We start from the raw sequence: 28000 nt of genomic DNA, 5'->3' as shown, positions 1-28000 counted from the left end.
TGGTGTGGCTCAGTGGATAGAGCACCGGCCTGCAGACTGAAGGGTCCCCAGTTCAGTTCCAGTCCAGGGCACATTCCCGGTTGCCAGCTCGGTCCCCAGTGGCTGCAGGAGCAGCCAATCCATGATTCTCTCTCCTCCTGGATGTTTCTGTCTCTCCCTCTCCCTCCCTCTCTGGAGTCCATAAAAATACATTTAAAAATTTAAAAACCGATTAAGGGAAGAAAAGGGAGGCCTCTCTGCGGTGCCGCGGCAGTGAGGGTGCCCGGGTGCTGGGAGCCTTGCCGTCTGCCCGTCCGTCACCGCCTCTCTCTCTCTCTCTCTCTCTCTCTCTCTCTCTCTCTCTCTCTCTCTCCCTCTCTCTCTCCCCCCCCCCGCCGGCCCCAGGGGGCGGAGGTGGCGGACATGCACCTGGGGCAGGAGGGCGGCCGGCCGGGCTCCGGCCAGCTGGAGGTGGAGCTCCATCAGACGTCCGCATCCCCGCGCGCCAGCCTGGGCCTCGCCACCGGCCGCCGGCCACCGCCGGGAGCCCGGGGGGCCAGCCCCGGGAGCCCCCACCCCCGGGGGGCGGCCAGGCCGAGCTGCTGGGCTCCGGGCGGCCGGGATGGCGGCCCCTTCCTCCCGGAGCAGAGGTGCGTTTAAAATGTGTCAGCGCCCGCCCACACCCCGGGAGGTCAGGGTTCGATGCCCGCTCAGGGCACAGGCCGGGGGGCGGGCTCCATCCCCAGGGTGGGGCGTGCAGGAGGCAGCCGATGGGTGGTTCGCTCTGATCGTGGATGTTTCTCTCGCTCTCCTCCTCCCCCACGGGCCACCCTCATGGGAGACGGTGGTCCCCACCCCTCGCTCTCGGGTGTCGGGAGGGCGCCCCCTGCTGGCGGGGGCGGCACCTGTCGCCGTTGCTGCTCTGTGTGTGTGTCTCCCAGGTCTCACCCGCCTTCCGCCCGGCTCTGCAGCTCCAGGGCCCCGGACGCCTGCTGCACCGAGAGCACACCGCTGCTGGGGAGCTTCTCCCCGGAGGAGCGGTGAGTGCCCCGCCCCCAAGAGGGAGACTGCAGCTTGTCCCCGAGGCCGCGGTCTCTCCGCCCTGCACTGTGCACTCCAAGGTCCTGGTTTTGTTTGTTTTTAAATATGTTTTATTGATTTTTTTTACAGAGAGGAAGGGAGAGAAACACCGACCGGCTGCCTCCTGCACACCCCCTACTGGGGATGTGCCCGCAACCAAGGTCCATGCCCTTGACCCGCATCGAACCTGGGACCCTTCAGTCCGCAGGCTGACACTATCCACTGGGACACACTGGTCAGGGCTATTTTTAATGTATTTTTATTGATGTCAGAGAGCAAGGGAGAGAGAAATAGGGAGAAATATCGAGGAGGAGAGAGAACCATGGACCGGCCGCCTCCTGCACGCCCCCCACGGGGATCCAGCCTGTAACCCGGGCCTGTGCCCTGACCGGGAACTGCCCCCACCTGACCTGACCTCCCGGCTCTCAGGCGGATGCTCACGCCGAGCCACGCCGGCCGGAGGGCTGGCTGGTGTGTCTTTAAGGCCCACGGTGCGTCCTGAAGATCCGAGAGAACTCAGGCTTCCCGGGCCCAGCTGTTCTGAGATGTCCGTCCGCCCTGGGCCCGGGTCCTCCTCTCGAAGCCGGATGGAGGCGGGGGACGAGGGCGGTCTCCGGACGGTGACCCCACGTTGCTTTCCAGGGCGCGGGGCCTGCCCGTGTACCCCCCGGAGCTCGAGGCCTGGGACCTGGGCTCCGCCGAGTGGGAGGGCAGGTCCCTGCTGGGCAGCGAGACGGCCGGCTCCTCCCGATCCGCCTCCTCCTCCTCCTCGGACCGGGGGGCCCTGCTGGAGGGGGCCCCCGCCCCGTTCCGCCTCTCCAAGCTCAGGTAGGCGCCCGGGGCCCCGTGCGGTCCCGGGGACGGTCCTGCAGGCCCGGGGCGGGGCTGGGGGCGGGGGCAGGGGCCGTGGTCAGTGCCCGGAGCGGCGTCTCAGGGACCGGCTGAGGCTCGGGCCGGGCCCACGGGGCCAGGCGGGTCTGTGCAGCCGTCCCCCCGCCGCCCGGGGTCCCCGCCTCCGTCCACAGCCTCCGCTCCCCTGGCCTCCGCTCCCCTGGCCTCCACCCTCCCCCAGGCCACCCGAGGCCGGAGGGGACAGGCCAGCCCCTCCCCAGGGCCTCCCGCCGGGTCAGCCTGGTGGACGGGGCGGCCTCCGTGACGCAGGCCGCCTTTCCTCCCGCAGGCGCTGTGCTCAGCGGCTCAAGGTCACCGGCCTGTTCCTCTTCGTGGTGCTGTGCTCGGTGGGTGCCCCCGGGGCGGGAGCTGCGGGCGTGGGAGGGAGGAGGAGAGAGAGACGCAGCGATGGGCTGCCTCCTGCACACGCCCCCCACCAGGGCCCGGGCGGGGAGGAGCCTGCCCCCGAGGTCTGTGTGCTTGACTGGAGTCGTACCGGGGCCCTTCGGCCGCGCCGGCCGGCGCTCACCGGTGTTCGGCCGTCCCCGGTCTCCGGCGAGCCCCGGATCGCTCACCCACGAGCCCTCGCTGGTCCTCGCAGGTCGCGTTCAGCCTGAACCCGGACGAGGGGCCGCTGTGGCAGCTGCTGGCCGTGTCGCCGCTGGAGAGCTACTGTATCCGAACCGGGCGGTGCCGGAGCGGGAGGGGCCGCGGGCCACAGAGCGGGGCCGCCCCGCCCCGGCCCAGGCCACCGGCCGCTGGACGGAGCCGGGCTCTGGGACAGGAGCGGGGGACTAGGTGGGCGGTGGGGGCGAGGGTCCCGCACGAGGCCGCGCTCGGGCGCGTGGGCTGCGGCCCCGGGGCCCGGTGTCTCCCCGCTGCCTGTCCTCTGGCCCCTGGGTATTTGGATATTGGATATTGGACATTGGATATTGGATATTGGATATTGGATATTGGACTATTGGATATTGGATATTGGATATTGGATATTGGATATTGGACTAATAGGATATTGGACTATTGGATATTGGATATTGGACTATTGGATATTGGACTATTGGATATTGGATATTGGACTATTGGATATTGGATATTGGACTATTGGATATTGGACTATTGGATATTGGATATTGGATATTGGACTAATAGGATATTGGATATTAGACTATTGGATATTGGATATTGGATATTGGATATTGGACTAATAGGATATTGGACTATTGGACTATTGGATATTGGATATTGGACATTGGATATTGGATATTGGATATTGGACTATTGGATATTGGATATTGGATATTGGATATTGGACTAATAGGATATTGGATATTGGACTATTGGATATTGGACTAATAGGATATTGGACTATTGGATATTGGACTATTGGATATTGGATATTGGACTATTGGATATTGGACTATTGGATATTGGATATTGGACTATTGGATATTGGATATTGGATATTGGACTAATAGGATATTGGATATTGGATATTGGATATTGGATATTGGATATTGGATATTGGACTATTGGATATTGGATATTGGACTAATAGGATATTGGATATTGGACTATTGGATATTGGATATTGGATATTGGGTAATTGGAGGGGGGACCCCGGGCCTCTCCCTGCTCTGTGCTCGCCTTAACGCGCCCCCAGCGGCGAACCTCAGCGGCCGGCCCGACTCCTCGCTGCTCCGCGTGGACCTGGCGGGGGCCCTGCTGGCTGGCGGCCCGAGCCGAGCGGACAGAGACGAGCACCTGGTGGTGGAGGTGGCGCCGGCCAGCACCCCCGGCCCCCGGCGGCGGCCCCCGCAGGTGCCACAGCTAAGCTACTTACCATGAAAGCACCTTTTCGTGGCTGTCAGTCCTCTCCGGAGAATCCTATGTAATGAAAGTGTAACATGCTAGGTGTCTGACCGTCGGGTTGACCGACAGCCTGACCGGTCGCTATGACGCACACTGACCACCAGGGGGCAGGCACTCAGATGGCGGTAGGTTCGCTTGCTGCTGGTGTGTCTGGCTGATTGGGACCAGGCAAGAGAGCTGGATATGATGCCCTGGAGCCCTCCTGCGGTCCCTCCCTGGCTGGCTGGCTTCCACGGGCCCCCCTAGCCAGGACTGGGCAAGACACCTGCCAATGGGCTCCACTGCTGACCCCCTGTGCACACATTGGTTTTTAGAGAGAGTGGAGTGGAGAGAGGGAGGGAGGAGGAGGGAGAGAGAGAGAGAAACATCGGGGGGTTGCCTCCTCTCCTGACGGGGCCAGGGACCGAGCCTCCTGCCCAGGAAGTCGAACCCATGATCCTTCTGTTGGGGCAGACAGGTAGCCGCCTCAGGCAAGCGTTTCCTTTAGCTCGCTCTCAAAAACTTAAAAACGTATTTTTAAAAAACCACGTGGGGGCATCTCCAGCTGCCCATGGGCCGGACTGCTCGTGTGGGGGCTCTCGGGGGACGCTCTCGCCCTGTTCCGATTCTCAGCGGGCACCCACCCTGCCGGCCCGGGTCCCGTGCGGCCCAGTCACAGCCCTCAGTGGGGCTCTCGGGGGCGCTCTCTCCCCCTGTTCCGATCCTCAGCGGGCACCCACCCTGCCGGCCCGGGTCCCGTGCGGCCCGGTCACAGCCCTCAGTGGGGGCTCTCGGGGGGCTCTCTCCCCCTGTTCCGATCCTCAGCGGGCACCCACCCTGCCGGCCCGGGTCCCGTGCGGCCCGGTCACAGCCCTCAGGCGGCCGCTCTCGCACGTCCCAGGTCACTCACAACTGGACGGTGTTCCTGAGCCCGCGCCGTGGCGAGCAGGTGGTGCTGAGCCGCACCTTCGAGGTGCCCGGCAGGTGGGGGGGGGGGGGGGGGGGGGGGGGGCGGCGGGGCAGAGGGCACGTCCTGAGGGCTGTCTGCTCCTCCCAGGGACGGCGTCTCCCTCAGCGTCCGGGCCGCCCTGCAGCAGCCCCGGGCGCTGCCCCTGCTGCTGGCGCACCAGCACCTGCGGGCGGGCGTGGAGGCCCAGGTGACCATGGCCGCCCTCATCCTCGCCGGCGTCTACGTGCTCATCATCTTCGAGGTACCCCACCCCTCCCGGCCTCCTCCCCGCCCACGGGGAGGGCCTGGGGCTCCCGCCTCCCGCCAGAGGGTGGGCTGTCCCTCCTGAGAAGTGGCCTTTCCGTCGTCTGATTTCTTTTTTAATATATTTCATTGGTTTTTTACAGAGAGGAGGGGAGAGGGAGAGAGAGCTAGAAACACCGACGAGAGAAACATCGACCAGCTGCCTCCTGCACACCCCCCACCGGGGATGTGCCCGCAACCAAAGTACATGCCCCTGCCCGGAATCGAACCTGGGACCTCTCAGTCCACAGACGTTTCGGCCCGTCATCTTATTTCATTATTTCTTACATTTTTATTGATTCAGAGAGGCGGGGAGAGGGAGAGAGAAACCATGAATCCAATATATCTGATACAAGCAATCTAATCCAATATGTCTAATTCAATCAATTATCCCAACCAGTAAAATTTTGACTAATCCAATCAATATCCAAATATCCAATATCCAAATATTCTATTAGTCAATATCCAATCCAAGCTGAGCTTGGGTCGGGGCTGCGCGCTCTCTTTCCGTACGTCCTCACAGCCTTCGACCGTGACCCGGCGGGGGCCCGCGGGCTTCCTTGCAGACAGAACGGACGTCGCTGACCCGGCCCCCGCCTCCCCTGAGGGTCCGCTGGTCCCTCAGGAGAGAGGGGCACCGTCGTCCGGGATGAGTGTGGGGCGGGGGCGCTGTGTGTGCTTCTGGGGCGCCTGCCGTGGGAGACGGCAAGACCCACCGTTCCTCCGTCGTGTGGTAGACGTGGTGTTCGCCGAACGGCCAGGCCGGCCCAGGCGTCCATGCCGGCGCTGGCTTTGGTGTGTGTGTCCCGCCCCCTGGACAGAGTGACAGCCCTGTCCCCTCTCTCTCTCTCTCTCTCTCCCCCCAGATCGTGCACAGGACGCTGGCCGCCATGCTGGGCTCCCTGGCGGCACTGGCAGCGCTGGCCGTGACGGGCGAGGTAAGTGGGGCCCTGCACAGTGGGGGGCGCGGGACCTCCGGTTCGGGGCGAGAGAGAGAGAGAGAGAGAGAGAGAGAGAGAGATACACACACATGCACATACACGCACATACACGCACACACACCGATCAGTTGCCTCCTGCATGCGCCTGCAGCCCAGGTACATACCCTTAGCTGGGCATCGAACCTGGGGAGTGCTAACTGCTGAGCCACTCAGGCCAGGACAGAGCTGACGGGCCTCCCGCTCTGGGGAGTATTTTCCGTTTGACTGTATCTCTTTCTCTCTCTCCGCCATTTCCTGTATCTATGTCTCTCTCTCTCTAACACGAGTCTTTTCTTTTAAAAAAAGAAATGTGCTTTTCTTGCAACGAAATGCATGCAGAGGCCTGTCGCCGGCCGCCAGTGGTTCTCAGCGGGATGTGCTCCCACTCGGAGGCCGCGGGCACCGGGGGAGGCAGCAGGCCCCCGCACCAGCCCCGTCTGACGAGCGCCCCCCCCCTCCCGCCCTGCCCACAGAGACCCAGCCTGGCCCACGTGGTGGAGTGGATCGACTTTGAGACGCTGGCCCTGCTGTTCGGCATGGTAATCCCCGCTCCGGGCGCCTTCATCGTAGCAAAGACGCACGGGTGTCGGCGACCAGCCCCTCTGAGGCCCTGTCCCCTCTGCCCCTCTCCCCGCAGATGATCCTGGTCGCCATATTTTCGGAAACCGGGTTCTTTGATTACTGCGCTGTCAAGGTAAGGGCGACTGGCGGGGAGTGGGTAGATGTGGACTCGTTGACTTCATTTCCTGCCGTCACACAGTTCGAATAAGCAGCCGACAGCGCTGTGGCTCTGTCAGCGTTCGTCCCTGGGTTAGCTGAGCTGTAATTATACCCCCATTTGGGGGGGGGGGGGAAGAAATTCTGAAGAGCAGAAAAGCCAAAACCGCTGTGGCTCAGCGAATAGAGCATCGGCCTGCAGACAGAAGGGTCCCAGGTTCGATTCCGGTCAAGGGCATGGACCTTGGTTGCGGGCACAGGCAGCTGATCGATTTCTCTGTCACCGAGGTGTTTCTAGCTATCCCTCTCTCTTTCTCTCTGTAAAAAATCAATAAAATACATTTTTTTTAAATAAGCAAAGCTACTATTGATTTTATTTACTTTAGATTTTCGTTGGTTTCAGAGAGGAAGGGAGAGGGAAAGGGAGAGACAGGAACTGCCTCCTGCACGTCCCCCACAAGGATCAAGCCTGCACCCCGGGCCTGTCCCCCGGCCGGGAATCGAACCGGCAACCTTTCGGTGCACAGGCTGACGCTCAGCCCCCTGAGCCACCCCGGCCAGGGCTGTGGGTGGGCGTGTGCATTCGGGCCCCGGGGAGGGCAGGGCCTGCGCATCCGCCCACTGACCCGGCCTGGCCCCTGCGTGTGTGTGTGTGTGTGTGTGTGTGTGTGTGTGTGTGTGTCTGCTCCAGGCCTACCAGCTGTCCCGCGGCCGAGTCTGGGCCATGATCACCATGCTGTGCCTCATCTCCGCCGTGCTGTCCGCCTTCCTGGACAACGTCACCACGTCGCTCCTCTTCACGCCCGTGACCATCCGGTGGGTGTGCGGGTGCCGCCGGGCGGGGCTGGGAGCCGGGAGCGCCCCTCCCGTCCGCCTGGTAACTGATTAATTGGGTACTTGACTAATTGACTAATTGGATACTTGACTAGTTGACTAGATACTTGACTAATTGGATACTTGACTACTTGACTAATTGGATACTTGACTACTTGACTAATTAGATACTTGACTAATTGACTAATTGGATACTTGACTAGTTGACTAATCGATACTTGACTAATTGGATACTTGACTAGTTGACTAGATACTTGACTAATTGGATACTTGACTAGTTGACTAATTGGATACTTGACTAGTTGACTAATCGATACTTGACTAATTGGATACTTGGCTAGTTGACTCATTGGATGTTTGGCTATTTGATTCTCTCGGATTGGGGCAGTGTCCAGGGACCAGGACCGGCGGCCTCCGGGGCGCGTCTGTCATGGGCAGGGCCGCAGGGTGCAGCCCCGTGCGCTGCCTGCAGGGAGCGCCCTTCATCCTCTAAGGTCAAAGGGCGTCGCTCCAGGGCAGGGGGCTGGGGTGTTGGCAGCTGAGAAAAGGCCCTCGTGGGCTCCTGGGTCCAGAGGAGCCGCGGGCCAGACGCGCTGGATAAGATGTTGTTGTTGTTAATCCTCTCCCGGGGGTGTTTACCCACTGATTTTTTTAAAATGTATTTTATTGATTTTTTTACAGAGAGGAAGGGAGAGAGATAGAGAGCTAGAAACGTCGATGAGAGAGAAACATCGACCAGCTGCCTCTTGCACAGCCCCTACTGGGGATGTGCCCGCAACCACATGCCCTTAACCGGAATCGAACCCGGGACCTTTTAGACGCTCTATCCATTGAGCCAAACTGGTTTCAGCTGATTTTTTTTTTACAAATATATGTTTATTGTCAGAGAGAAAGGAAGAGAGAGAGAAACATCCATGATGAGAGGGAATCATGGACCAGCTGCCTCCTGCACGCCCCCTCCTGGGGATGGAACCCGCAACCCAGGCCCGGGCCCTAACCGAGACTTGAACCCGTGACCTCCCAGTTCTCCGGTCGGTGGACGCTCAGCCATGGAGCCACGCCGGCTGCGCCACGTCTCTCTCTTGGCGACAGGCTGTGCGAGGTGCTCAACCTGGACCCCAGGCAGGTCCTGATCGCAGAAGTGATCTTCACCAACATCGGAGGGGCGGCCACTGCCATTGGAGACCCGCCCAACGTCATCATCATCTCCAACCAGGAGCTGAGGAAGATGGTGCGTGCCCGCGCCCCGGGCGGCTGCCTCGGAGCCGAGACCCGAGGAAGGGAGAGGGACAGAGTCAGAAACGTCGATGAGAGAGAATCATCCATCAGCTGCCTCCTGCACGCCCCACACTGGGGATGTGCCCGAAACCAACGTACATGCCCCCTTGACCGGAATCGAACCCGGGACCTTTCAGTCCGCAGGCCGACGCTCTAGCCACTGAGCCACACTGGCCAGGGCCCTGCTGTGCTTTTAAGGAGAGGCCTGGAGGACAGCATCTGTTTCCGTGCGGCCCAGGGCGGGCGCGGGGCTGACGTGCCTCCCGCGGGGCGGGGCAGGGGCGGTCCCCGGCGAGAGGCCGGTCCGTGACCCCCCCCGTCCGCCCCCAGGGCCTGGACTTCGCGGGGTTCACGGCGCACATGTTCGTGGGGATCTGCTTCGTCGTCCTCTTCTCCTTCCCGCTGCTCCGGCTCCTCTTCTGGAACCGGAAGCTGTACAACAAGGAGCCCAGCGAGATTGTGGGTGAGTGTGGACCGTGGGCCCGGGACTGAGCTCGCTGCCGGGAAGCGGCCGGAGGCTCGGCCCCCGGTCACAGCGTGGGCCCGGGGCAGGTCTGGTCCCTGGCCCCGGCGGGGAGCGGGCAGGAGGTAACCAGGGGTGCCAGGTGATGCGTGTCTGTCACATCTGTTTCCTCTCACTCGCACTCTCTCTCTCATCAATAAACACGTCCTCAGCTGAAACCAGTGTGGCTCAGTGGATAGGGCCTCAGCCTGCGGACGGAAGGGTCCCGGGTTCGATTCCGGTCAAGGGCATGGACCTCGGTTGCGGGCACATCCGCAGCAGGGGGCGTGCAGGAGGCAGTTGACCGATGTTTCTCTCTCATCGATGTTTCTACATCTCTGTCCCTCTCCCTTCCTCTCTGTGAAAAATCCATTAAAAAATATATATATATATATTTAAAAAACGGACACGTCCTCAGAGAAGCACAAAGGAAACTCCTCCTCCAGCGTGGAGACCACAGCGTGGCTCTGTGGCCGACCAGGAGGTCCCAGCTCGATTCCGCGACAGGGCACGGGCCCGGCTGCTGGCTCCATCCCCAGCAGGGGGCGTGCAGGAGGCAGCCGGTCCGGGATTCTCTCTCGTCGTGGTGTTTCTCTCTCTCTCCCTCTCCCTTCCTCTCTGACATCCGTACACATTTTTTCCTAAAGTCGAACTGCTTTGCATCCAAGTCGGAGGTGTGCCTCCTGCTTCCGTGACCGATGCGCGGGTTTCCCTGTGCTTCCTCGGGGCGGGGGCCGGCAGGGTCGGCCGTGTTCCCGGTTCGGGGTTCGGGAAGGCGACGAGGGAAGCAGCGGGCGTCCGCCGACCCCCCGGCTCCGCGCGGGAGGCTCCGGCTCGGCTCCCTCTCCCCGCAGAGCTGAAGCACGAGATCCAGGTGTGGCGCCTGACGGCCCAGCGCATCAGCCCGGCCAGCCGGGAGGAGACGGCGGTGCGCGGGCTGCTGCTGGGGAAGGTGCTGGCGCTGGAGCGGCTGCTGGCCCGGCGGCTGCTGTCCCTCCACAGGTACCGGCCGGGGGGGCCAGAGAGAGGGAGGGAGATGGCAGACGGAGACGGAGAGACGGGCGTCCGTGAGGAGAGAGGGTCCAGGGAATCGGAATCCCCACCAGAGCGAGGGGCGTCTCTGCCAGCGTTCCGTCCCTTGGTTAGCTGAGCTGTAATTATATCCCCATTTTTTGGGGGAAAAGAAACTTGGAAAAGCAGAAAAAAGCCAAAACTGGTGTGGCTCAGTGGGTAGAGCGTTGGCCTGCGGACTGAAGGGTCCTGGGTTCGATTCCGGTCCAGGGCCTGTACCTTGGTTGCGGGCACATCCCCAGTAGGAGGGGTGCAGGAGGCAGCTGATGGATGATTCTCTCATCGATGTTTCTAGCTCTCTATCCCTCTCTCTTCCTGTCTGTAGAAAATCAATAAAAATATATTAAAAAGAAAAGAAAAGCAGAAAAAAAGTGAGGGGGGAGCCCAGGGTGGCTCAGGACCCTCATCCCCTTGTTCACACTCGGGCTCCCTGCATGCACACGCTTGCACACGCTCACACACGGCTCATCACACATCCCCATCGTCTTGCGTGTTGTCTTCCTTTGGAAACACGGAGCCAGCGTCCTCCCCAGCCCATGAGCCCAGGGCCCCGTTCCGTGGCCTCCCCGTGTCGCCGTGGGCGGGTCCTGAGGTGCCTCCTCCTCCCCCGTTCCAGGCAGATCTCGCAGGAGGACAAGAACTGGGAGACCAACATCCAGGAGCTGCAGAAAAAGGTACCGGGCCCCCGTGCCCGCAGGAGGCATGGGCGAGCTCACTGCCCTCCGGGGCCCCGTGGTCGCACCCGGGAGCGGCCGGCGTGTTTTACCCGCGCCCCGACGAGGAGAGAGGACCCCGCACGCCCACCCCGGGGACCAGCGGGAACGGAGCCCTGACCTCCGGGCCCCCTCCCTGCCCTGGCACCCACTTCCTCGTGGTCTCCGGCCGCGCGCACGCGAGAAGTCTGGGGGGACCTGGCCCCCGGCGGGACCCGAATAGCTGCCCCTTGCCTCCCAGCACAGGATATCGGACGGGGTGCTGCTGGCCAAGTGCCTGGCCGTGTTGGGGTTCGTGATCCTCGTGTTCTTCCTCAGCTCCTTCGTGCCCGCCGTGCACCTGGACCTGGGTGAGGCCCCCCGCCCGGCTGGCCGCCCGGCACGCTGCCCTGGCCGCCATGGGCCCAAGCGGCGGTTCCACGCCGGTTCCAGCCCTGGCGGGTGCCGCTCAGGGACCAGAGCGTCAGCCCAGGGACCAAAGGGTCCCGGGTTCGATTCCACCAAAGTGTTGTGGGTTTGATCGCTGGCCCTGGTCAAGGGCATGTCCAGGAGGCAGCCAATGATGCGTCTCTCTCACATCGATGTTTCTCTCTCTCTCTCTCTCTCTCTCTTCTCCCTTTCTCCCTCCCTCCCATTCTCTCTCTTAAAATCTATGGGGAAAATATCCTTGGGTCAGGATTCACAGAAACAACCACAAATGTGGAGAGAACAGCCCTAACCAGTGTGGCTCAGTAGATAGAGCGTCAGCCTGCGGACTGGAGGGTCCCGGGTTCGATTCCGGTCAAGGGCATGGACCTTGGTGGCGGACACATCCCCAGTGGGAGGCGTGCAGGAGGCAGCTGATGGATGCCTTTCTCTCTCATCGATGTTTCCAGCTCTCTATCCCTCTCCCTTCCTCTCTGTAAAGAAAAAATATATTTTTAAAGTATATACATTAAAAAAAAAAAACAGATTAAAACATACGTTCAGCCTGCAGGACGCGTTCCCCTCGGCGGAGAGGGCGGCGGCCGCGCAGTGGGGCGTCCGCGGCGTGCCCGCCCTCGGACCCAGCGCCAGCCGCCCCTGTTCTCGCCTTGCAGGCTGGACCGCGATCCTGGGCGCCCTCTGGCTGCTGATTCTGGCCGACGTGCACGACTTCGAGGTCATCCTGCACCGCGTGGAGTGGGCCACGCTGCTGTTCTTCGCGGCGCTGTTCGTGCTGATGGAGGTGAGCTTCCGGAGACTTCTGCAGGGCGGCTTTTTTAATATATTTTATTAATTTTTTACGGAGAGGAAGGGAGAAGCATGGAGAGTTAGAAACATCGATGAGAGAGAATCATCGACCAGCTGCCTCCTGCACGCCCCCCACTGGGGATGTGCCCGCAACCAAGGTCCATGCCCTTGACCAGAATCGAACCCGGGACCCTTCAGTCCGCAGGTCGACACTCTATCCACTGAGCCAAACATCTCATCGATGTTTTCTAACTTTCTGTCCCTCTACCTTCCTCTCTGTAAAAAAATCAATAAAAAAATATGTTTTTTTAAAAAAAAAAGGAGGGGGGGTTCATGGGGGAATCAAGGGGTCCCAGATTGGAGAGAGGAGATGCAGTCTGGGCTGAGGGACACCTTCCCCCACCCCTACCCCCTCCCCATGCACGAATTTCATGAACCAGGCCTCTCGTTAAACAATAAAGAATTTAAAAAAACAAATAAATAAATATAAATAAATAAATAAAAACTAGAGTAATGCCAAAAAAATACCCTAAGGAAAGATATCCATGGGTGAGGATGAACAAACAAAAATAAAAATAAAAATAAATTTTTTAAAATCCCACATGCACCAATTCTTATCCAAGGGCTCCATCTGCTGGCGGCCGAGGGAAATTGGGTGCTTTGGGCTGACAGCACCAGCCTTGGCCGCTCAGTTGCCAAAGAAGATTTTTCGCTGGTTCTGTGTCCTTCTGTCCCTGGAAACAGGGCAGCTGGGCATTGCCAGGGGGGCCCGTGGGTCTCTGGCCCCCTCACCCGCCTCCCCGGAGCCTGGCAGAGAGGCAGGGAGCCGGGGAGAGAGAGAAACATCCAGGAGGAGAGAGAGTCACGGACCGGCTGCCTCCTGCACGCCCCCCCTGGGGATGGAGCCTGCAGCCTGGGCGTGGGCCCTGACCGGGGATCGAACCCTGACCTCGAGGCGTTTGCAAAGCTGCGTGTCTCCTGGTTCTCACGGACGCCCACCTCTTCCAGGCGCTGGGCCACCTGCACCTGATCGAATACGTGGGCGAGCAGACCACCTCGCTGATAAAGGTACCGCCCGGGCAGCCGCACAGGGGGGCTCCAGCCAGGGGGTTCCGTTTTATTGTGTAAAATAAAACTTTAAAAACTCTGGTGAGAGGAGGTCCCATTAGTTATGTAAGAAAGACTGCAGTCGGGGACCTGTTTTATCCTGGGTTACCCAGAGATGGAGGGAGACTTTTTCTTTTTATATATATATATATATTTTATTTTTAATACTTTATTTTTAAAAAATATATTTTATTGATTTTTTTACAGAGAGGAAGGGAGAGGGATAGAGAGCTGGAAACATCGATGAGAGAGAAACACCGATCAGCTGCCTCCTATACACCCCCTATTGGGGACGTGCCCGCAACCAAGGTACATGCCCTTAACTGGAATCGAACTTGGGACCCCCCTAGTCCGCAGGCCGACGCTCTATCCACTGAGCCACACCGGTTTTGGCCGAAGGGAGACTTTTAAAAAAATGTGTATAATTGCAGGTCCAGTCCGTGTGGCTCAGGGGTGAAAGGTTGACTGTGAACCAGGAGGTCATGGTTCAATTCCCGGTCAGGGCACAGGCCTGGGCTGCTGGCTTGGTCCCCAGGGTGGTAGGGTGTGCAGGAGCAGCCGATCCATGGCTCTCGCTCATCACGGGTGTTTCTGTCTCTCCCTCCCTCCCCCTTCCTCTCTGACGGGAATAAAAATGTATTAAACAAAATAAAGCCTGTCTGAGACAGACAGCAGTCGAGACACCCGTGTGAGTAAGGCCCCAACCCAGCGAGGTGGCAGGAGGGCTGGTTCGCGGCTGTGTGGCCAGCACACGCTCCCTGTGGGGCCCGGCCAGGCTCCCGGGAGGGTCCGGGCGGCCTGGGAAGCGGAGGAGGGATGGCCCGCCCCCGGGGCCCTCCTGCACGCGTGTGGGACGGCCAGAGCCCGTGTGGCCGACCTGCAGCCGTGATGCCAGCCCCGCCCTCGCCTGCCCCTCCAGATGGTCCCCGAGGACCGGCGCCTCGCGGCCGCCATCGTGCTGGTGGTCTGGGTATCGGCCATCGCATCCTCCCTGATCGACAACATCCCCTTCACGGCCACGATGGTGAGTCCCGCGTCCTGGGCCCCTGTGCGTGGGTGTGTGCGTGTGGGCTGCACACCTTCTGGGCGCCCCCTTCCTGCGGGGGAAGACCGCACGGGACCCCCGCCCGACCCCAGGCTGCACCCGCAGGCTTAGGGCACGGGCGGCAGAGCCAGGCGGCTGGCTGGCTGGGAGCTCAGGACCATGGCCTCGCACCCGGGGTCAGCACCACGGACAGCACCCTTTCCTCCGTTTTGCTTCTGTTTCTTTCTTTCTTTAAAATGTATTTTATTGCCAAAACCGGTGTGGCTTAGTGCATAGAGCGTCGGCCTGCGGACTGAAGGGTCCTAAGTTTGATTCCGGTCAGGGGCATGGACCTGGGTTGCAGGCACATCCCCAATAGGGGATGTGCAAGAGGCAGCTGATGGATGTTTCTAACTCTCCCCCTCTCTTCCTCTCTGTAAAAAAGCAATAAGATATATTTTTTTAAAAAATAGAACATATTTTATTGACTTTTTACAGAGGAAAAGGGAGAGGGAGAGAGAGTTAACAACAAAAAACCACCCGCAGTAGCCACCATGGGGCGGCGAGGAGAAGGGGGCCCAGGGTCAGGAGGCTGCACCCGTGGGCTCTCGCTCGGGCCGTGGGTGTCACACTCACTGCCCTCTGGTTTCCGCTCCGGGCCAGACGGGCCTCGGGCGGCGGCGGCGGTGGTGGTGGTGGTGGTGGTGGAGGAGGAGGAGGTGGTGGTGGTGGAGGTGGGTCTCGGCGGCAGCTCCCCGGGTCCCAGGGGCCTGACGTGGGCACCGTTCCCTCCGCAGATCCCCGTGCTCCTGAACCTGAGCCAGGACCCCGAGGTCAGCCTGCCGGCGCCGCCCCTCATGTACGCGCTGGCCCTGGGCGCCTGCCTGGGAGGTGAGCAGGGCAGGATGTCTGTGCGGGCGGAGCGGATGCAGGGGGACTCGGCGGCCTCCTGAGCAGACACCCATCTCCAGCTGCGACCGGGAAGCTGCTGGGGTCCCCGTGCCCCCCCTCGCCCCCCAATCCCCGCAGAATCGCCGGACCGCCTGCGTGCGCCCTGACTTACAGCTCGGGTTAGCGTGTTCCTGCTCCGGGCCCGGGCCCACCGGTCCCACCCCGCACGGAGCTCCATGCTCACGTCGGGGACGGATTCAGATCGGGAGCCGGCCCCAGGCCGGGCTTCCGTCCCCTCCTGGGCGTGGAGGGAGGGCGGCTGGTCTGAGACGTGGAGGTCATTTCGGGTGTTTGTTTTTTTGTTTTGTTTTGTTTTGTTTTTAATATATTTTATTGATTTTGTACAGAGAAGAAGGGAGAGAGATAGAGAGTTAGAAACATCGATGAGAGAGAGTCATCGATCAGCTGCCTCTTGCACACCCCCTACTGGGGACATGCCCGCAACCAAGGTACATGCCCTTGACCAGAATCGAACCCGGGACCCTTCAGTACACAAGCCGACGCTCTATCCATTAAGCCAAACTGGTCTCGGCTGTTGTTGGTTTTTTTTAAATATTTATTTTATTAACTCAAGCGAGGAAGGGAGAGGGAGGGAGAGACTTCCATGATGAGCCGTGGCTGGTTTGGCTTCGTGGATAGAGCGTCGGCCTGCGGACTGAGGGGTCCCGGGTCGATTCCGGTCAAAGGCATGTGCCTGGGTTGCGGGCACATCCCCGGTGATGGGCGTGCAGGAGGCAGCCGATGGATGTTTCTCTCTCATCGATGTTTCTGGCTCTCTATCCCTCTACCTTCCTCTCTGTTAAAAAAATCAATAAAATATATATGTATTTTTAAAAACGCAAGGGGCCAAAGAGCCGATTGTGGCTCTCGAGAGGCGGTTTGCCGACGACTGGTCTAGACTATGGCTGACCTGGATGCGGGGCACAGAGACCCAGACTCCGCCTGCGGTCGGGTCTCAGGGTGCCTCACCGGCCCCCGCGGGCCCGGCCTCATCACCGAATCTGGTTTCAGGCAACGGGACGCTGATCGGGGCGTCGGCCAACGTGGTCTGCGCAGGCATCGCCGAGCAGCACGGCTACGGCTTCTCGTTCGTGGAGTTCTTCAGGTACATCCGGACTCCCGCGTCCTGCGGAGAGGGCGGCGCTGAGGCCATGGATTTTTTTTTTTCTTGAAAGAGAGCAAGGGTAGGCGTGCTTGTCCCAGTTGGTTACGCATTCATCAGGGCAAGTATCCTGCAACCTTAGTGTCCTGGGGAAATGCTCTAACCAACGAGGCCATCTCTGGCCCGGCTGCTATCTTATGTGTTTATTTTTTCATTTTTCATTTTGTTTCTTAGAGAGAGAGAGGAAGGGAGAGAGACATAGATGGGCTGCCTCCTGTCCGCCCCCTCGGGGGGATGGAGCCCACAACGCGGCCATGTGCCCTGACCAGGCATGGAACCAGCAGCCTCCTGGTTCTCGGGGCTCTCACGGGCGGCAGGTCCCACCATGCCCCTGTCTTTGTGTGTTCCAGGCTGGGCTTCCCCATGATGGTGGTCTCCTGCCTGGTGGCCATGTGCTACCTGCTGGTTGTCCACGTGGTGATGGGATGGAACTAACGGGGACGCCTCCTCGGAAGACGGAAGGGAGCCTGAGCCGTCACCACGTCCGGAGAACACGCCCCCGCGGACGGCTCTCGGGAGGAGAAGAGGTGCTGGCTCACACGGGGGTGCGAGGGAGTGTAGACTGTGGGGCACCCACACCCGGATCCTGCTGAATGCTGGAAAAACACGGCAACCGTAACCACAGATCACCTCCCGGAGACACCCCTCCAGGACACATCTCATAAGAAAGCATCAAGCCAGTCCTCCACCCCACACGGCCCCTGTGGCTCAGGGTCCCTTCCCCCGAGGCCGTCTACCCTCTTCCTCCTGTGGTCACGTTTCAAGTTAGAATAGTGAGCATGCACGTGGTGTACCCCCGCCCCGGAAGCCATGCTGGGCAGGCAGACACCCTGTCAGGTAGCAGTGTGTGTGTGTGTATCAAACCATAAATAAACTCTCCCTCGGCACATGGTCTTGGAATCTGCTAATTGACGGGTGAAATAGAGAAGTGCGGAGACCAGGATGGCAGGACACACACAGGCTTCATTGGAGGGAAGAGTACGCCTGCCGGCTGCTTCCAGAGAGAGAGAGAGCGGGAGCGAGCGAGGGCCGGGGTACAAGCACCTTTAAGGATAGGGGAGGGGGCTTAGAGCACTCAGCACACGCTGATTGGTGATCAGGGACCTGGGACTTGGGAGTCGGGGGCTCAGGGTATTTGGCAGGGGCTGATTGGCCGTTCAGAGCTCAGGAATGGCAGGCCGCAGGTGGGGTTTACGTCTGTCCATCAACTGGAGGAAGGGAGGATCTATCACTGATAACCCCATCGTGTTTGGAGGCGTTTACAGTAGGTAACATTGCGTTTTTATGGCTGCATTTCTCTGGAAAGTTACTCGGTCGTCAATGAAAACTCGAGGGATTCGGCCTGGACACCGAAGAAAGGTTGTTGGTTTGATTCCCGGTCACGACCCAGACCTAGGCTGTGGGTTGAGGATTAAAAAAATTTGTTCCCATGCCGAAACCGGTGTGGCTCAGTGGATAGAGCGTCAGCCTGCGGACTGAGGGGTCCCGGGTTCGATTCCGGTCAAGGGCATGGACCTTGGATGCGGCACGTCCCCGGTGATGGGCGTGCAGGAGGCAGCTGGTTGATGATTCTCTCTCATCGATGTTTCTGACTCTGTCCCTCTCTGTAAGAAAATAAATAAAATATATTTTTTTTTAAATAAAAAAATTTAGAAGATGAAAAGGATTCACACAATAAATCAAATCTGTCACATAGGAAGTTTTTTTTTTTTTAATTAAAAAATAAAAAAAGATTTGCTCCCTGCCGGGCATGGCATCTGGTCCAGGACCCTGGGACACGGCAGCACAGCGGCCCTTTTCATCCCGCCCTCCGCGCTGGCCCCGCCCATCCCCTCCTGGCCCCGCCCAGCGCCTGTCCCTCAGCGTATGTCCCGCCCCATCCCCTCCTGGCCCCGCCCAGCGCCTGTCCCTCAGCGTATGTCCCGCCCCATCCCCTCCTGGCTCCTCCCAGCGCCTGCCCCTCAGCGTATGTCCCGCCCCATCCCCTCCTGGCCCCGCCCAGCGCCTGCCCCTCAGCGTATGTCCCGCCCCATCCCCTCCTGGCCCCGCCCAGCGCCTGCCCCTCAGCGTATGTCCCGCCCCATCCCCTCCTGGCCCCGCCCAGCGCCTGTCCTTCAGCGTATGTCCCGCCCCATCCCCTCCTGGCTCCTCCCAGCGCCCGCCCCTCAACGTATGTCCCGCCCCCATCCCCTCCTGGCCCCTCCCAGTGCCCGCCCTCAGAGTGTCTCCTCCCCTTCTGGCCACGCCCAGGCCCCCCTGGCCGTTCCGGGCCACGCCCCTAGCCACGCCCCCTGCCGGCGCGCGCAGGCGCAGAGAGCGGCGGGCAGAATGGGGACTGCGGCGGCGGCGGCCGGGGAGGGGGCGCGCGGCCCGAGCCCCGCCGCCGTGTCGCTCGGCCTGGGCGTGGCCGTGGTGTCGAGCCTGGTGAACGGGTCCACGTTCGTGCTGCAGAAGAAGGGCATCGTGCGCGCCAAGCGGCGAGGTAGGGCGGGGAGCGCAGGGGCGGGTGGAGGGGCGGCCGCTGTCCGCTCCCCGGCGCGCCCGCCTGGGGTCCCGCCTCCGCCGGGGACCGGGCCGGAAGCAGCCGGAAACCCCCCGTCCCCGACCCGGGCGCCCCGAGCGAGTTCCGTCGCCGCTGCCGCTGCTCTCCCTTCCGGGTGGCGGCCGCGGGGCCTGGTTCCGAGGGATGACGGGGTCCGTCTCCGGAAACCGCCCGGGGGGACAGGCTCTCCGAGTGGCCGGGGTTCCACCACAGTCCCGGGGGCCCTGCGCGCTCGGCCGGCCGGGCGGGCGGAGAGGGGGCTGGACCCTCCTCCTGGGGGCGCTGCGCCGGGTCCGGCTGGGATCCTTCTGGGGTTCGGACGTGAACCCGCTGACCCCGAGCGGAGGAGGTGCCGGGCCCGGGAGTAACCCCCACATGGGCCCGCGGAGCCCCGCCGGGGGCCGCCCCAGCGAGCCCGGCCCCGCCCTGCGCTCGGGGTGACCTGGGAACCCGGAGGTCACGGTTGAGGTCAAGGTTGATGCCCGGTCAGGGCACGGGCTTTGGCCTCCATCTCCAGGACGGAGTGTTTCCCTCTCATCAGGATGCTTCTCTCTCTCCCGCTCTCCCTTCCTCTCTGAAGCCTGTAGAAATGTAGTAATAGAAGTAAGTGAGTGAATAAATAAATAAAGATAACAGCATCGGAAAGGAATCAGAGAGCCCCGTGGGGCAGGAAGAGACCGCCCCAGTCCGCGGTGCAGAATGACATTCATCCCACAGCTTGCATTCCAGACGCAGGCCAGCGGCTCTGAGAGCCCGCCATGTGCCCGGGAGCGCCTTCCCGAGACAGATGGAGGGCCGGGGAGTGGGGCGGTCCAGTCGTGGGTGTTCTGTTGATCGTTTTAAAAATATGTCTGTTCATTTCAGGGAGGAAGGGCGAGGAGAAACATCCACGGGGAGAGAGAGACTCGGGGACCAGCCACCTCCTGCACGCCCTCCCTGCACAGGGCATTGGGCCCGTAACCCGGGCCTGTGCCCCAACCGGGCATCGGGCCGTGACCCGCTCCAGCCATGCTGGGTCTCCCATTCTATGGGAAGAGCGGAGAGCTTTCTGGAAGGCCCTCGGAGCGGAGGGACCGGACCTGTGCCTCCACCAGCTCACGGCACCCGGGTCCTGCCAGGCCTGACACGGGAGCCGTGTGGGCTGCCAGCCAGCCCCAGGGGAATGTCCGATAAGGAGGGTGGTGAGAGCGGTGAGGGTGAGAAGCCGGGCCTGGCTCACCTGAGCCTGTTTCCACACGAAGCAGAGAGAGGAGGCCGTGGTGCCAGCTCTCCCTCGGGGGCCAGGCTGTGTCGGGATGGAGTCTCCACCCCCCTGTGTGCTGCGGGAGGGGGCATTGGAAGCAGGTGGGGGGCGCTGAGCATCCTCACTGTGTCTGGTTCAGTTGTGATGGAATTCTTTTCTTCAGCTCGCCAACCACTGCCTTCTTCTTCTTTTACATTTTTAAAATACTTTTTTTAAAGGCATATCAGATGGCATCAAGCTTGTCTTTTTTTAAAAATATATATATATATATGGCTTTTTTTTTTACAGAGAGGAAGGGATAGAGATAGAGGGTTAGAAACATCGATGAGAGAAACATCGATCAGCTGCCTCCTGCACAATCCCACTGGGGATGTGCCCGCAAGCAAGGTACATGCCCCTGACCGGAATCGAACCCGGAACCCTTCAGTCCGCAGGCCGACGCTCTATCCACTGAGCCACACCAGCCAGGGCCACCTCCGGCTTCTTGCTTTCCTGACATGTGTCTCTCTCTGTCACAGGCACCTCCTATTTAACAGACGTGGTGTGGTGGGCAGGCACCATCGCAAGTAAGTACCCCGTGTGTGGGGGGCTGGACCTTCCTTCCTTCCTTCCTTCCAGAAAACAGATGTTTATTGATTTCAGAGAGAGGGGGAGAGGGAGAGGGAGAGACGTCCGTGATGAGAGAGAGCCATGGCTGTGCTGCCTCCTGCACGCCCCGCACTGGGGATGGAGCCCGCAGCCAGGGCCTGTGCCCCGACCGGGATGAGAACCGGCGACCCCCGGCCAGGCGGCTGCGTTGCAGGGTTCTTTCCGGACGGACGGGCCTGGCCCGGAAGGAAGACGCTCTCCTGGGAGGGCCCCTGGGGCGGGCGGGCGCCGCCCGCGGCTCTGAGTGACGCCCTCTGGTTCTCTCCGCAGTGGCTGTCGGCCAGATCGGGAACTTCCTGGCGTACACGGCGGTGCCCACGGTCCTGGTGACGCCCCTGGGTGCCCTCGGCGTGCCGTTCGGGTGAGAGGGCGACCCTGTGCTTGGGTTTCTGATGGGTTTAGATGGACGGATGATGATACAAACTGTTTACATTCAGTGTTTCTGATCAAAGAGTGAAAAGCGGAAGTTCTTTGGAACTTAATTTATTCCTCCACGTTCAGTTGTTTAATCTGCCCCTAAGGATATGATTTCTTCAGAGAGTTAGAAAGGAGAGAGAGAGAGAGAGAGAGAGAAGACACATTGATGGGTTGCTTCCCGCTTGCGCCCTGACCAGGTCTGGAGATCAAACCTGCAACCCAGGTTCATGCCCTCAATGGGGAATCCAACCCATGACCCTGCCGGGCAGCGTCGGGGGCCACTCTAACCACTGGGCTACCGGCCAGGGCTTACGTGTTTTGATCATGAGTTACTTGTCATTGTTTTAGCGATTTTAATATCCCACTTTCCTCCTTAATATAGTATTATTTTTTTTAATAAGGTGCATCGTTTTTATTTTTGTCAGCTGTAAAACTTTGTGACCCTGGTGTCTTTCCTATCCGCTGAGTAACGATGAGTGGAGTCCTTCACCGGGCATTGGTTATGCGTAGAATTCGTATGAAAATCCTATTTGTGTTGAATTAACACCCAAGTTCTACTCTAATAAGCTAAACAGTAAACTCCGGCCGCCGGGGAAGGTGGGTTTCCCTGGGTGGGAGCTGGTCGGAGGCCCGGTTCCAGCCTGGACCCCTCTCTCCTCCCCCAAAGGTCCATTTTGGCCTCGTACCTCCTGAAGGAGAAGCTCAACATCCTGGGCAAGCTGGGGTGCCTGCTCAGCTGCGCGGGCTCCGTCGTGCTCATCATCCACTCCCCCAAGTCCGAGAGCGTGACCACGCAGGCCGAGCTGGAGGAGAAGCTCACCAACCCAGGTGAGCCTCTGCCGCCCCGAGGCCATGGCAGCCGGGGCAGGCCGCCCCGTGTCCCCGCCCGGCCGGCAGGTCCACCCTGGGCCTCGAGCTGGGGGCCACCCGTGTCCCTGCCCCCCCACCATGTGACACGGAGCCCTGGCCCTGGGCGACTTCCCTTCACGTTCCCCACGGAGGCTGCTCTCTTTTCTACGTTTTTATTTATCTTTAGAAAGAGAGGAAGGAGAGGGAGAGAGGGAGAGAGAAACATCCCTGATGAGAGAGAGTCATGGACCGGCTGCCTCCTGCATGCCCCCCACTGAGATTGAGCCCACAACCCGGGCATGTGTTCTTAACTAGAATGACACCTGGGACCCTTGAATCCGCAGGCCAACGCTCTCTCCACTGAGCCACACTGGCCATTGCTGATGATTCTGTCTCATCGTGGATGTTTCTCTCTCTCTCTCCTTCTCCCTTCGTCTCTGAAATCAATATAAGTACCTTTTTTAAAATATATTGTTAACATTATTAATTCATTTTTTTGTGTGATATCAGTGTCTTTTTAAATATATTTCTATTGATTTCAGAGAGGAAAGAAGGGAGAGAGAGAGAGTGAGATAGAAACATCCATGATGAGAGAGAACCATTGATTGGCTGCCTCCTGCATGCCCGCCCTCCCCCCGCACCCCGGGAACTGAGCCCGAAACCCAGGCCTGTGCCCTGACCAGGAATCGAACCCTGGACCCCTCAGGCCTCAGGTAAACGCCGTGTCTTGCAGTGTTCGTGGGCTACCTGTGCATCGTGCTGCTCACGCTGCTGCTGCTCATCTTCTGGATCGCGCCGGCCCACGGGCCCACCAACATCATGGTGTACATCAGCATCTGCTCGCTGCTGGGCAGCTTCACCGTGCCCTCCACCAAGGGCATCGGGCTGGCCGCCCAGGACCTGCTGCACAGCAACCCAAGCAGCCGGCGCGCGCTGGGGCTGTGCCTGGTGCTGCTGGCCGTGCTGGGCTGCAGCATCATCGTGCAGTTCCGCTACATCAACAAGGCGCTCGAGTGCTTCGACTCCTCCGTGTTCGGCGCCATCTACTACGTGGTCTTCACCACGCTGGTCCTGCTGGCCTCCGCCATCCTCTTCCGTGAGTGGAGCAACGTGGGGCTGGTGGACTCGCTGGGCATGGCCTGCGGCTTCACCACCGTGTCCGTGGGCATCGTGCTCATCCAGGTGTTCAAGGAGTTCAACTTCAGCCTCGGAGAGGCCGGCAAGGCCAACCTGAAGGCGGACTAGGGGCGGGGCCGGTCCCGGGACCGACGGAGGCCTCGCCCTCCCCGGGCTCATGCCCCTCTGAGAAGGGGTCACGCTGTCCCCGTTCCCGTCGCCCTCCTGGCGTCATTTCTCGTGGAAAAGAGACGGGCTCCCTGCGGTCCGTCCGCCGGCGCAGGGGCCTCGCGGGGAGGGGGCGGCCGGCCCTGCCCGGAAGGCCCCCTCACCCGTGCGTGTCGGCCGTCTGTCCGCGTCTGCCTGCGTCCAGTCCTCTCCGCCGGCTCCCTCCCCGACGCCGGGACATCTGTCCGTCCGTCCGTGGCCAGCCGCACATGGATTTCAGTGCCTTTTCCACTCGGACTGTTCTCACTGCGTCCGCCCGTGGCCGGCGTCTGCTGTCATGCAGCCGTCAGGACAGGCGTGTGGGAAGGGACAGCGTCAGGACGGAAGACACGAGAGAGCTGGGCCCCGTGTGAACCTCGTCGTTGCCCCAGGAGGACGTGGCCAGAAGCAGGCGGCCGCTCGGAGTCCGCCTCTGTCCCCGCACAGCCTGCCGCTCGGAAGACGTGGCCTCTGACCCCCGATCGCACGGCTGTCAGAAGGGAGGGCATGGTCGGCGGCTGGCCTGTGCGTCCCCCGTGGTTCGGAAGGAGGCGGGGGCCCATCGGGACGAGCACACACGCCGAGCTGCCCACGAGACGTGGGAGAGACAGGCCCGGCCTGCGCCTGGGACAGGCCACGCCGCCGTGCGCACGCCGATCGCTGCCCTGTGCTTGGCGGCGACTTCCCGTGAGGCTCCTGTCACAGGAGGAGGCGGTTCAGGACAGCCATCCCTGCGGCTTATTTTATTTTATTTATTTTTACTTTTTAAATACGTGTTTTTATTGATTTTAATGAGGAAGGGAGTGGGGGGGGGAGAAACATCCACTGTGAGAGAGGACCGTGGAACGGCCGCCTCCTGCACGCCCCCTCCTGGGGACGGAGCCCGCATCCTGGACACACGCCCTGACCGGGGGGAGCCGTGACCTCCTGGTTCCGGCTCGACGCGGGCGCTGGGCCGCACTGGCCTGGCCGTGGTCGCATTTGCCTTCATTTGCAGAAGCTCATCCCAGCGCCCCGATTGCTCTTTGTTCTTCCCTCTGGGTTTCCCAATGGGAAGGGACCACCGGAGGGTGTGGTCGCCTCTGGTTCTCTCTCCACAGCCGAGCCCCCGTGGCGGTTCCTAGACCGGAGGCTGTGTCTCCGGGGAGGGCGACCCATTGGCCCGTGGAGACGGGGTGATCTCATTGGGAGAGAAGCCTCTCGGCCCGCCGGCCGGCCTCTGCCCCCGGCTCCCTTTGCACACCGCCCGGTCCTGCCTGGGCCTCCTGTGGCCGAGTGGGGAGCCGGACAGGGAAGCACCTGCGCCCAGCCCCGCTCCCAGCTGCTTGGTGGGCTCCCGGGCTCTGGCCCCCCGCCCGCCAGCAGGACCGGCCGGAACCTGGCGTTCTGCCTTCTCAGGGACCACATCACCCCGGGAACCCCTCTGCTCAGACGTGGGCCCGGGGTCGGACCCGAGTCGGAAAGGAGAGAGCGTTTGCCCACCAGACGTCATGGGAACAGCACCTCCTCGCTGTCTGCACCCTCCGCCCATCAGCCTCGGGGCGAACTCACACCTCCGTCTGGTGCGTGAACAGATGAAGGAGGATGGACACGGGGAGGAGGGCCTGGCCTCTCACCCACGTTTTCCCATGCACATGCCTCACGTGCTCCTCAACGCAACAGAATAATCCCATTCTAAGGAGATGTCGGCTTGTTCCATCAGAAAACACTCCACCCAGCAGGAAATGGACCCTCCAGGAGCACGGACGGTCACTCAGCACATCTCCGCGGTGAGGGCCGCGCGGGTGCGAGGGCCAGAGCGTGGCCGGAGAGTCGATGTTCTTTTCTCCCTCTTTCTCTGAATCTCTCCGTTCGCAGGGAGTCCCTTTGCCTTTCTGTGCCTCCGTTTCTCTACCTCGAAAGGGGGGGGGGGGGTGGTTCCCGAGGTCCCACCTGTCTCGGGGCGCCTGCCTCCGTGGACGGTGATGGTGGGGGGGGCCCTCCTGGCCTCCCGTCTGCTCAGGACCGTGCTGCTTCCAGCACCGACGAAGCCAAGGGTAGGCACTCGGGCGAGACGTTGGCATTGTTCCCTGAAGCTTCCGTTCTCCCTTTTGTTTTAAAAAGCCAGGGTTTCCCGCATCCCGCTGCCCCTGGGCGGGCGGAGGCTGGGCAGGAAGGGCCGGGCCAGGGGTGAGTTCCCTGCAGGGTCTGTGTAGGGGACTCGGCGGGAGGGGCGATGGCTAGTGATTTGCAATAAAGGAGGCTGAGCCTCCTGCTCCCCAGCTGCCTCCCCTGACAGAACCACCGGCACAGGTGAGGGTCAGGAGCTCCCGAGCCACGAGTGGCAACTACTGGGTCACCTGCGAAAGGCATGTCATCTGTCAGAATAGAATAGCAGCCCCCCAACACACACACACGCTCACGCCACTGTTTCTGCACTTTGGGAACACTTAAGGCTACTGTTTTTAAGTATCATTCCTCAGTCTTTTTTTTTTTTTTTTTTTTTTTTTTTTTTTTTTTGCCTTTAAATAGCCATTCCTTCCCTGTGAAATGGGATATAATCATGAAGGAGGGAGACACGGAGATGGAAACCCGTACAGGTGGATGGGCTGTGTCACAGGGTTTCTGTGTACATGTGCCAGGGGCTTCCAGTTATCACGCGTGCACATTCACACACACACACACACATACGTGTCCACGGCTAAGACCTGCTTCTGTCCCGCTGTCTAGCAGTAGTCCGAGCATGTGATTGATTGCCTTATGTACATAAGAAGGCTAATAAGTTTTCCAATATTTATTAACCTGAGTGTGTTTTAAAATAAAATAGCATTTCCAGCGGACACATGCTGTGTCTTGCCCATTCTTTGAAGTGTCTGTGGCTGTTTCATTTCTACTTCCTGCATCCGGTGGTTCCCATTTTCCTTTCAGAAATGAGGAGCCTCGGCGCCTCCTCCGGACGGAGGAAATGTCGGCCTGTGTACATTCGTAGGGCAAAAACCTAGGAGCCAGAGAGGAAGTCCTATAATGATGGCTTGCTTTTTTAAAATCGGTTTTAACTGATTTCAGACAGAGGAAAGCGGTCTGCAGTCCCTATGCTGCACGTTATACCCCTGACTGTTGTGTAACGGGCACTTTGTACGGCTTCACCCCCTCCCCCGTCCACCCACTCGAACCCCTGGGTTCCTGGGCAGGTGCCTGGCCGGGCTGGACCTCTCCCTCTTCTTTCCTCTCTGTGAAGTCCATTAACAGCACTTTTTAAAAGATGAATTAGCCTTGGCTGGTGTGGCCTGTGGACTGAAGGGTCCCAGCTTGATTCCCGCTCAGGGCACTTGCCTGGCTGAGGGCTCCATCCTCAGGAGGCAGCCAATCAGTGATGCTCTCTCATCATTGATGTTTCTGTCTATCCCTCTCCCTCTCTCTCTGAAATCAATAAAAATATTTCTTTAAAAGAACGAGTTAAACAAAAAACCCGAAGTTGTTCCCGGATTCCTACCCAATGAGCCCTAAACTGAGCCCCACCCCGCCCCAAAGATTTGCCCTCGCCTCACTACAGTCTCCCCCTTCGGCCCGAGCAATTGGTCCAGTCCTTCCGCATTTCCAAACACACCCGCCCATAGCCCTGGTCCAGCCTATCACCGTATTCCTCCATACCCGGATTTCCTGGCTCAGATCTAGTCCCGCCTCCAGCACTTTCTCCCGCCCAAATCCCTGCTCCCAGCCTATCTGCTTTCTCTGCCACACCCGGATATGCGAGCGCCGTTCTAGTCCCGCCTCTAGCACTTGATCCCGCCCTTACACCTGGTCCAACCTATCCGAGTATTCCTCCATACCCGGATTTCCTGGCTCAGGTCTAGTACCGCCTCCAAAAGTTGGTACCGCCCATAGCCCTAATCCAGCCTATCCGCGTTGTCCAACATGCATTTCGTCCCGCCCAATTCACTTTTCCACCCTATTGGCACTGTTTGGCTACCCGAAATATCCGTACTCTGATCTAGTCCCGCCTCTAATGCTTGCTCCCGCCCATATCCCTTCTCCAGCCTATCTGCTGTCTCTGCCACAACCGGATATCCGAGCTCCGTTCTAGTCCCGCCTTTAACACTTGGTCCCGCCTTACCCCTGGTCCAGCCTATCCGCATTGTCCGACAAGCATTTGGTACCGCTCAATCGATATTTTCAGCCTATCAACGCTGTCCGATTACCCCGGATATCCGGGATCTAACCTAGTCCCGCCTCTAGAACTTGTTCTCGCCCATATTTCTAATACAGCCTATCCGCGTTGTCTGCCACCCTCGGATATCCGGGCTCAAATCCAATCTCTCCCCCTTGCACTTTATCCCGCCTATAAGCCCTGGTCCAGCCTATCCGCGTTGTCCGACACCCACTTGGTCTAACCCAATC

At 60.2% G+C, this 28000-nt stretch overlaps 2 protein-coding genes across 2 annotated transcripts; both read left to right on the top strand.

Moving 5' to 3' along the window:
• The first annotated feature begins 402 nt into the window (after positions 1–402).
• Positions 403–17151, top strand: OCA2 (OCA2 melanosomal transmembrane protein). Its single transcript, XM_045582242.1, has 23 exons — positions 403–534; positions 921–1019; positions 1643–1887; positions 2240–2297; positions 2552–2624; positions 3611–3768; positions 4700–4782; positions 4856–5009; positions 5917–5988; positions 6504–6569; positions 6668–6724; positions 7439–7563; positions 8674–8812; positions 9190–9322; positions 10216–10363; positions 11049–11106; positions 11387–11495; positions 12225–12352; positions 13366–13425; positions 14384–14488; positions 15286–15379; positions 16451–16544; positions 16952–17151. Exons 1-23 carry the CDS (start codon positions 403–405, stop codon positions 17034–17036), a joined length of 2475 nt encoding a protein of 824 aa, XP_045438198.1. The 3' UTR covers positions 17037–17151.
• A 1752-nt stretch (positions 17152–18903) lies between these two features.
• Positions 18904–26441, top strand: NIPA1 (NIPA magnesium transporter 1). Its single transcript, XM_036439405.2, has 5 exons — positions 18904–19083; positions 20905–20952; positions 21305–21395; positions 22119–22279; positions 23034–26441. The coding sequence occupies exons 1-5, from the start codon at positions 18930–18932 to the stop codon at positions 23543–23545; spliced, it is 966 nt and encodes a 321-aa protein (XP_036295298.1). The 5' UTR covers positions 18904–18929; the 3' UTR covers positions 23546–26441.
• The last annotated feature ends 1559 nt before the right edge of the window (positions 26442–28000 follow it).

The sequence above is a fragment of the Pipistrellus kuhlii genome, unplaced genomic scaffold (assembly GCF_014108245.1).
Source record: "Pipistrellus kuhlii isolate mPipKuh1 unplaced genomic scaffold, mPipKuh1.p scaffold_m20_p_151, whole genome shotgun sequence".
Lineage (NCBI taxonomy): Eukaryota > Metazoa > Chordata > Mammalia > Chiroptera > Vespertilionidae > Pipistrellus > Pipistrellus kuhlii.
Note: the sequence above shows the minus strand (reverse complement) of the source record. Positions and strands in the feature narration are given on the sequence as shown.

Excerpts from the sequence above, each read along its gene's own strand:
- NIPA1 (XM_036439405.2), top strand. The coding sequence starts at position 18,930 with ATGGGGACTGCGGCGGCGGCGGCCGGGGAGGGGGCGCGCGGCCCGAGC. Across the intron at positions 20,953-21,304 it reads GTGGGCAGGCACCATCGCAA|TGGCTGTCGGCCAGATCGGG; the intron begins GTAAGTACCCCG and ends TTCTCTCCGCAG. Across the intron at positions 22,280-23,033 it reads GGAGAAGCTCACCAACCCAG|TGTTCGTGGGCTACCTGTGC; the intron begins GTGAGCCTCTGC and ends CGTGTCTTGCAG.
- OCA2 (XM_045582242.1), top strand. The coding sequence starts at position 403 with ATGCACCTGGGGCAGGAGGGCGGCCGGCCGGGCTCCGGCCAGCTGGAG. Across the intron at positions 1,888-2,239 it reads TTCCGCCTCTCCAAGCTCAG|GCGCTGTGCTCAGCGGCTCA; the intron begins GTAGGCGCCCGG and ends TTCCTCCCGCAG. Across the intron at positions 16,545-16,951 it reads TCGTTCGTGGAGTTCTTCAG|GCTGGGCTTCCCCATGATGG; the intron begins GTACATCCGGAC and ends TGTGTGTTCCAG.